A 10,029-nucleotide genomic window follows, 5' to 3' on the forward strand; every position below is an offset into this window, starting at 1 on the left:
GTAATCAACTTTGAGCAGCTCCAACGGCCCTGGGTAGAGACGTGTTCAAAGCAGTGATGTGGTTTAAGCAGAGACGTTCTATTGGGAATAAGAAAACGTTTGGTTTTAACGTTGGCTCAGCCTTTTCTGGCCTCGACCGGTAGCAAACCAAGGGAGGTGGTTCTACCATGCCGTTTGAGAAACGTTAATTGTTATGCTCTAGGTCAGACCAAGTCTTAAAGAGATTTGAAAGCCGTTGATGATCAGGTGACTCTCTACCTATCTACAAATCAAATTTAGTTAATGATTTTATATCTACAAACCACCTACAGTAGATTTATTATTTTTAACAGAAACATCGGGCTCGAATGCAACTGTTTTTATAACGGCTCTCCCATGTTTTAACTTGTGTAATGCTTCTCGCAAAGGCAGGAAAGGTGGAGGTGTTCCTGTGCTATTCAATAGCAAGTTTGAATTCAAACCACTTTGCAATTCAAAAGATTTAAACTCTCAAAGTTCAACAAAAGTCTTACTAGTCGTGTAATATTGACCTCCAACATACTGTTCGAATTCTTTGAAATTATATGAAATGATCTCAATCATTTCCACTGACTTCGACTCCTTAATCGTAGCTGATGATTTTTGGTATTTTGCGTATACAGTAAAAACAAAATTTCAATACATTCAATCTGTTCATAAGATGGAACATTGTGCTTAGGCCCTGCCGTGGCCAACCGGTAGGGCACTTGCCTGCCATGCGGCTGACCCGGGTTCGATTCCCGGCCCGGGTCCTTTGCCGACCCCTCCCCGTCTCTCTCCCAATTCGCTTCCTGTCCACCTCTCACAATGTCCTATCAAATAAAGTTGAAAAAGACCACACAAAAAATCTTTTTTTTAAAAAGAACATTGTGCTTAAACAACAGTCGAGCAAAATGATTGTTTTGAGAAGAATATGTGCTCATTTGAAATTTAATACATGCAACAAATCTAAAAAAAATTGGGACTGTGCAAAAAGTTGGATAAGAGGACAGAGGAGGACACTTAACACTTAAATACATTAACAGGTGACTTGCTATATACATGCTTTGATTGATTGATTGATTGATTGATTGATTGATTGATTGATTGATTGATTGATTGATTGGTTCATTGATTCATTGATTCTGGTTCTCAGATCAGTGGAGGAGACCAAGCTCTGGGACAACGCAGCCTTTCCAGCCCCACCAACTGGTCCTTCCCCAAGGCTTTGCCGTTGGCCAGCACAAGGCCCCACTCTATGAGTCTCCAAGCCTCGACAGCCTTGGCACCGTTCTTTCAAGCAGTCCAGAAGATACAAGGACGAGGCCTGGCGGCAGTGGTGACTCTTCACAAGATGGCCATGTAGGCCTACAGCATGTGGATGATAGCCAACGACATTCTCCCTCTTGTCAACATTCAGGGCAGCGGCTGCTGCGGCACACACCTACACTCTCCGGTGCATCGGACCCGAGGCCCAGAAACAGCAGCAGCAGAGGTGGCCACGTGCAGGACGTTGGTTCCATGTGCCTCCACAGCAGCAACACCCCCCAAGCCCAGCAATGCTCTTCCTCTTGTCAACGCTCAGGGCGGTGCCACCACGCGCCATGCCTCTTGAACTCCTCTCACGACTGCAACCACAGCGTTCACCACAGCACTGACTCCTTTACTCTGACGTCCAGTGACTCACAACGGAATCTCTATTTGAGCGAGAGTAGCCTCCATAGCAGCTGTGTTTCCGGTCCCCACATTGCCACCTCTAGTGAGTCGAGGGGCAACAACAGCAGCAACAGCAACACAGCCACCCTCTCCAGCTTGGACAGCGGCGGTGACTCAGACTCGGGGGGACACTACTTCCCCCAAAATGCCAAAGTGTTGCGTAAAAACTGTGAATGTGTCCATGAGCATGCGCTACTACAAACAAGCAGTAGCTTCAAGGACGAGACCTTATCGTCCCTATCGTCGTCGTGTTACACCATCAGCAGAAGCTTCAGTGGTGCAGAGGAGGAGGGGGAGGAGGTCGGCATGCCCATCCTCTACTGTCTCGGAGGAAAAGATGGTCAAACAAATGGCTACAATACCAAAATCTCCTCCTCCTCCTATTCCTCCTCAACTCCACGCAGCAGCAGCAGCAGCAGCACCCACCAGTTGTCTGCCTCATTCTCCTCCCACACAGCGACGCAGGCTCAGACTTTTGAGTCTTTGTGCTCAAAACATCAAGCCAGATACGCTCATGCCCTTGATGGAAGAAGAAAACATCACTCCCCTCCTGGTGTCTCCACTGACTCGTACACAAGCTCTTTAGTCATCAACAGCAGCAGCAGCAGCGCTGATACGATGAAAGGATCCTTTGACTTGGGCTCTTCTGAGTCCTCCTCTTACGTCTGCGTGGATGGGAAAAAGGCCTGCGTACCTGTAGATGTTGGGAGTAGTTATTATTCTTCAGGCTCCTGGTGCAGTAGCACCACCAGTGAGACTAGCAGCGTGTTGTTCCACTCGGACTCCTCCTGGTCCTCATGTAACACCATACAGCGAAGCTTTGAGTCCCTGTGCGGCACGAGCAACAACTCTGGGTCAGCGTACGTCTGCGTGAACGGAGGGGAAAATGAATCACATAGTCCACATAGCAGGACAGAAACGACAACCGGGGAGTCCGACTCGACACTCAGTGTTAACAGAAGCCTTGATTCGTCGTATTTAAGCAACAGCGAAGGTGCGGTTGTCTGCACCTGTCCTCGGCAGGTCTCGACGGAAAGCTTCAGTTTAGAGGTCTTCCCCAACCTCTACTGCAGTGAGACAGGCAGCCGTCCCAACCTCTACTGCAGTGAGACAGGCAGCCGTCCCAACCTCTACTGCAGTGAGACAGACAGCCGTCCCAACCTCTATTGCAGTGAGACAGGCAGCCGTCCCAACCTCTACTGCAGTGGGACAGACAGCCGTCTCGCGTCATCTGCGGTTACCTCGGTGACAGCCTCTGAGATCTCTGCGTGTGACTCGTGCTGCGGGTGCGAGGGTGAGCTCGGCTCGGGGAAGGTCTCTGTCTCCAACGACGACGAGAGTTTTGACAGGAGGAGTGTTTCGGGTGGGTCCTCCTCCACTCTCGGTTTCATTAGCAATGTCAAGAATGCCTCCCTGTCCGTCGGAAATGCCTCCCTGTCCGAGTCGCCCTGTCTGGGTTTGTCAGACTCCACGAGCCCTTCATCGCCTGGCAGTGGCCCGGTGAGAGACGGACTAGATGGTGCGAACAATAGAACCCTGGACAGGTCTACAGAGCCAGACTCTCCTTCTCATGTGGTTCGTGATCTGGTGAGAGAGGGAGTGAACAGCACCGTCACTCGGACCCTGAACAGGGAGACGGGGGGCGTGGATACCGTCTCTCGAACCCTGGACAGGGAGATGTGTGATCTGGACTCCGGGCCGTCACACCTGGTGGCTAGCCGTCTCAAGTGGGTTCTGCAAGACCTGCGCGGCGTGGTGACCCAGTCGGACCGGCGCCTGGTGTCGCCGTATTTCAGGGAGCTGGTGAAGGAAGCCGGGGACGACGGAGAGAGAGATAAGAGAGAGACTGTGAATGAAGGATTCCTCTTTCATCCTCAAAAGGTGAATAAAAAAAACACAGAAGCAAAAGAAGCAGAAGACAACTGTTAACAATAGTTTTCCCCCGTTTTCATTTCCAATATATTACCATGTTAAAAGCTCTTCTAGGGATGGGCCTTGGCTATAAATGTTAAGATGCTTAGACATTTAGAGTTCGATTAGGAGTTACATTTCATTTTGTATTGTGAACAAGTAGACATACAGTACTGTTGAAAAAACATTCTCCGATAGATGTGAATAATATCCATGACTCCTGTCACTTGCAGGGCAGAACACATATTGTAATTCAATAAGAAATGAATGCTGCATTTCATTGACTATTTTTCTGTCTGCAACTGCTGTATGTGCTTCAGCTTCTGCAGCCCAGAGACCTGGAGTACAGAGAGGGCCACCAGTACGCCATCCTCCACCACATCCAGAACGGCTCCTATGGGGACGTCTTCAGCGCAGTCGACCTCAACACAGGCTTCAAGTGTGCTGCCAAAAAGGTTGAGTATAACAAAGAAAAAAACACGCACATCCGTCTCAAAAGTATTTTGGGTGCAGGACTATCAAAGTCACATGAAAATGAAAATAAAGTCTGCACACCAAGCTCCCGTTTCTCTTATTTTAACGACGTTTCGGGCCGCATGCATGGTGTGCCGACTACATTTTCATTTTTCATCTGCCTCTAAAAGGTTGGTCATCAAATCCTGTTGTATACTGTACGTCAGGGATGGAGAACCTTTTTCATTCGATGGGCCACTTCAAATTCCTCCAAGGGAAGGGCCGTAAAAGTCCTCCAAGGGCCGTACTATGTATCCTGGTCCTGTCCATCCCATAATACGTACTACCATTTCATTTTATATTCATGGTCTGGAGATTGTTTGATCTGACGCGATTGCAGGAAGTGGGAAGGACATTTTCAGAAAAATCAGGATAAGTTGTTAAACAAACATGTCTGACGTCTATCTTTGGCAATGTAGGACCGTTAAACAGACATGTCTGACAGAACATCCTACCGTAGGGTAAAATTACAACGTAGGACCGTTTGTCTGAACACCGACCAAATCCTGCAGCTCAACATCGCTCCACAGAAAACAAGTACCAGACGTAGTGCAGAGCCAAGTCTCTTGGCGGAAGTACGTAGGATGGTGCGCGAGGCTACGTACTATGAACGCAGACCAGGATTTCTCCCTGCACTTTAGACCTACAGTATATTGAAAGCAGCCACCTTTACAATATACCCCACCTTCTCTAGATCCTCTGAATATAACGTAATTTTATTGCAGACGTAATTTCTAAGATTTCTTTACAAAATATGTCATATTTCATCTGAAGTTGCATAGCATTAAAATTGTATAGGGGGGGGCGGATAAAACGGCCATAGGTTCCCCACGCCTTCCCCTAGCACCCCATCTCGACCTCCTAGGGGTCCACGGCCCCCACTTTGAAAACCACTGCTCTATCCTATGGGTTTTGAAAAATGTAAGTAACCTTAATTAGGGCAGCCGTGGCCTAGTGGTTAAGAAGTTGGTCTTTCAATATGGGGGTTGTAGGTTCGAATCCCACTTGACCTCTCCCTACACCCCCATCCATGGCTGAAGTACCCTTGAGCAAAGCACCTAGCCCCACATTGCTCCAGGGACTGTAGCCAGTACCCTGAATGATAATAAATGTAAGTCGCTCTGGATAAAAGCGTCTGCTAAAGCATGTAATGTAATGTAATGTAATGTAATGTAATGTAATTTTTTGGGGTTTTTTGCTGTTGCCCTTAGGTGCCTCTGTGCAGTTTCAGCTGGGAGGAGGTGGGCACCTGGAGCGGCCTGAGTTCCCCTCGCGTGCTCCAGCTGTTTGGGGCCGTCAGGGAGGGGCCTAACGTCATGCTCTTCATGGACCTGAAGACTGGTGAGTCGAGTCCTCATATCAGGGAAATGTTACTAAATACGTGGAAGTGAGAGCCCAACTGGGAAACTCCAAGTCTCACTGTCATTGACACAGCACTCTACAGAACACAAGTGCACACTGCACACAACGAAATTGCATTTGTGCCTCAGCGCTCCAGGGGAGCAGTGCGGCAGGACGGTACAATGCTCAGGGTACCTCAGTCATGGCGTAGGATGAGGGGGAGCACTGGTTAATTACGCCCCCCACCAACCTGGCGGGTTGGGAGTATAACCGGCAACCTTTGTGCTACTAGTCTGACGCCCTAACCGCTTACCCATGACTGCCCAAGCTATAACAGGAAAGAAGAGAGTAGAGAGGTACGTTCATGAGGGAAATGATTAGGGTATAAAGAAAAGGACAAGCACAACACAGGTTTTTGGTCTACAAATGCTTCACAATCAAAAGCATGTGACAACAATGGACAAATATAATATATAGCCAGCTGGTTCCACATGCCCTCAACCCCCCCAACCCAACACCTGCCCCCCCTATATGTCTGTGCACCCCATTGCACACTGCACACACTACACACTCTCTGCCTCTGTCTGTCTGTCTGCCTGTCTGCCCGTCTGTCTGTCTGTCTGTCTGTCTCTCTCTCTCTCTCTCTCTCTCTCTCTCTCTCTCTCTCTCTCTCTCTCTCTCTCTCTGTCTCTCTGTCTCTCTCTCAATGTCTCGCTCTCTCCACTCCCCTCTCTCAATTCAATTACATGCAGACAGAAAGAAACTGAACTCTGTAGCTCTCCCCTTCTTTTCAAAAAGTGTAGGGTGCGTGCACATCCCAAAGTAACAACTAGGTACGGGTGCAGAATATCAAAAAACTCATAAGGAGAAAAAGAGAAAAAAATATTCGCACTCCGCAATAGCTCCCTTGTCGTGATTTTAATGTGAAAAATGGCACGTTTCAACCAGCAGTTCTTCGTCAGGTGTGACACACACCATTTTTCACATTAAAATCACGACAAGGGAGCTTTTGCGATGTGCAAATATTTTTTCTCTTTTTTACTCCCCTTCTTTTCCCATCATGCCTCTCTCTCAGGTTCCCTGGCGCAGCTGTTGCGTTGCCGGGCGACTCTTCCTGAAGACCTGGCCCTCCACTACCACGTCCAGGTGCTGGAGGCCCTGGAGCACCTACACAGGAGACGCGTCCTGCACATGGACATCAAAGGCAAGCACCACACACACACACACACACACACACACACACACACACACACACACACACACACACACACACACACACACACACACACACACACACACACACACACACACACACACACACACACTGGAGCACTTACACAGGAGATGCGTGCTGCACATGGACGTCAAAGGCAAGCAACACACACACACACACACACACACACACACACACACACACACACACACACACACACACACACACACACACACACACACACACACACACACACACACACACACACACACACACACACACACACACACACATTGTCCTTCTGACCCAGAAGCTGTGATTGACTGGTTCTTTCAGTATGGGTTTTTGTCTGGTGTTTTAGTATGGATTTTAGTATGGTATTTTCTGTCTCTCATTTTTTATGATACTGTTTCGCTGTGATCTTATATACTGTGATTGGCTGTGAATTTCTTTCTGATACTGTGATTGATCATGATTTTTTTTTCTCTGATACTATGATGGGCTGTTTGTGAGCAGTGGACAACGTGCTGCTATCTGAAGACGGACTAAACTGCTTTCTCTGTGATTTCGGCCTTTCTGAGATGCTGGATGCCAATGGACAAACACCGAAAGCCTTCCGTGGTGAATATGACACATGCATACACTACACAACCTTTATCTGTGATTAGAACTTGTGGAACATTTTCAGTTCTCACTACGATGTCGCCTTGCCAGGCAGAATCCGGGCCTAAATTTAGCGCTTCTAAAACGGGCCGTGTTATGTTTTGTTGTGTTTACATGGCGCATGTTGCGTCTCCAAGGATACGGCCTACGGGCGGTCTGACTTGTGGGTCTCTCTTGATGAGCTGATCTGAAGACTGTCTTCAAGATTTCAATTCATTCATAGTGTCCTCGTTTACATTATGTCTTTAATTCTGAATTAAAAACGAGTTTACATTACATTCTCATTTAATTTCCGAATTGTGAAGTGTTACATGATGTTTTCAAAGCCGAATTAAGTTTTATTCAGAATTAAATAGAGTTGATTCTGAATGAAATGCCTCGTGTTAAGGAGGCCATTGATATTGATAGTGGTTAAATCCAAATGTAAAGTGCTGGTCTTTGTATCCCTACTGGCCAGGCGCATACTTCCCTAGTGGCTTAAAGGTACACTGTGTAAGATTTTTAGTTGTTTATTTCCAGAATTCATGCTACCCATTCACTAATGTTACCTTTTTCATGAATACTTACCACCACCATCAAATTCTAAGTATTCATTATGACTGGAAAAATTGCACTTTTCATACATGAAAAAGGGTATCTTCTCCATGGTCCGCCATTTTGAATTTTCAGAAATAGCCATTTTTAGCTGCACTTAGGCCATACCAGAAAATATTAGTTTATTACTTAGTAAAGTTTCATGAAAATATCAAATTTGGCAATAGGCAACCCAGTTTCAATGAACAGCATAGTTGCAGTATCTTTTTGGACCATTTCCTGCACAGTACACCTTTAAAGATCTCATTTCCTGTTTTGAGTAGAGTAACATTATTTATCCCCAGGGGTAAATTATGGTGTCAAGTAGCTCACATAAATACAGATAATGCCCACCTGGACATTTCAAGACACATACAACATGGGTAATAGTCAGGTAGGGAAAATAAAAACTACAGAAAAAAATAAAAAGGCAATTGTGCAATTTAAACACATTCTGTGAGTTGAGGTAGGCAAGAGATTAACGTGATCAAGAATGAGCATTGACAGATAAGTCTACAGGTATGATATAGTATTCTGATTGTATTGTGTGTATTGTGTATTATAGTATTGTATATTGTGTTGTATTGTCTTGTTTTGTATATTGTACCGGTAGTATTGTCTGTTTCACTGTTGTCACTGGAAAAGAAGATGGTCATTCACTCCAGGGTTCAGAGGGTTCAAGTTCTACAAGACCTGGGGAATGGGCTATTAGTAGTAGACTATTTCACCAACCCGGGGGGCAAGCACTATTCAGACATACCGCTATTCAGACATACCGCTATTCAGACATACCGCTATTCAGACATACCGCTTTTCAGACATACCGCTATTCAGACACCAGATACAGTATGCCGTAGGGTCAGGTTTAGGGTTAGGGTTAGGGTAACTGCATGCACTCTCCCTAAACTGAAAAAAAAACGGAGCAACGTAGCACAAACTACAGAAATGGCAGATTTCGGTGGTAAACGTGCCAGTATTCAGACAATAGACATCAATGTCTGAATAGCGGCATATAACCCCACAACCCTGACCCTGGCGTGTTCTTTGTGTGGGGAAGGGTGCTGTGTGTTTGAAAGTGATAGTAAAAAAATATGAAATATAAGACCAGCTGTTAACCCCTTAGCGCAGAGCCCTTTTTGTAACCTATTTTGTCATAGCAATGTTGTTATAATGTAGTTGAGTGTTTTCAACAAAGAGTGAACAGGCCCGTAAGAAATTACAGGTGCAGTCTGAAATTATTTAAAGTAAAATTCCTGCTCAGCCGAAAAACTATGTAACGTGAACGTAATTGAAGGAAGCCACGAACATTTGCAATGACATGACATGACATTGTGTTCATGTGCATGTGACTAGAACTTTTGAAACAGGTCCCACTATGATATCACCAATACTCTGTGGAATGCTTAACACGGAGTTGAATGTTGTTGTGTTTATGTAGTTGGCGTTGTTGCATCTCTAAAGATACGGCATGTGGGGCACAGAGTCTCGCATGGTGCCTGTGGTGGTAAAGTCTTTGAGGAGTCATGAGGCATGCCATGGCTCAGTGGTTAAAGCGCTGGCCTTTAGATCAGAGGGTTGCAGGTTCAAATCCCACCCTTACCAGCACCTTCATCAATGGCTGAAGTGCCCTTGAGAAAGGCACCTAACCCCACATTGCTCCAGGGCTTGTAACCAATACCCTGAACCTAAATAAGTGTAATTCGCTTTGGATACAAGCGTCAGCTAAAATAATGGTGGTGGTGGAGTCCACAATCATATATACATTGAATTCTCAAATACTGTCCTAAATTCAGTTACTGGCCTGGTCTCTAATACAGGTCTGGAATACTATACTATTACTTCCTACAGTATATTTACTATTACTATAGAGTTAAATGTCTAATTGAATGTAAGACTACCTGTATACCGATGAGACTATTCAGTTTATAAGCAGAGCACTTAAGTATATCTCTACCGGTATATTACTTTATTATAAACTCTATTTTAAACTTTATTTTACATTTTGACCTTGTTCAGGATTGAGTAAATTGACGGCCCGGGCCTACCGCGTTGCATTTAGAACATTTACCGTATGTTAGAACTCTTGCAACATTCTGAGTTCT

The 10,029-nt window shown here is 45.8% G+C and overlaps 1 protein-coding gene across 1 annotated transcript in view; it reads left to right on the top strand.

The window, feature by feature from the left end:
• Nucleotides 1-10,029, top strand: part of LOC134439110 (uncharacterized) — a 28,134-nt gene that overhangs the window by 5,477 nt on the left and 12,628 nt on the right. The window contains exons 6-10 of the mRNA XM_063188959.1: nucleotides 1,154-3,594; nucleotides 3,945-4,079; nucleotides 5,349-5,478; nucleotides 6,554-6,682; nucleotides 7,208-7,312. Coding sequence (XP_063045029.1) covers nucleotides 1,154-3,594; nucleotides 3,945-4,079; nucleotides 5,349-5,478; nucleotides 6,554-6,682; nucleotides 7,208-7,312 — 2,940 coding nt within the window. The remainder of the gene's footprint in view (nucleotides 1-1,153; nucleotides 3,595-3,944; nucleotides 4,080-5,348; nucleotides 5,479-6,553; nucleotides 6,683-7,207; nucleotides 7,313-10,029) is intronic.

Source organism: Engraulis encrasicolus, chromosome 2 (assembly GCF_034702125.1).
Source record: "Engraulis encrasicolus isolate BLACKSEA-1 chromosome 2, IST_EnEncr_1.0, whole genome shotgun sequence".
NCBI classification, from domain to species: Eukaryota; Metazoa; Chordata; class Actinopteri; order Clupeiformes; family Engraulidae; genus Engraulis; species Engraulis encrasicolus.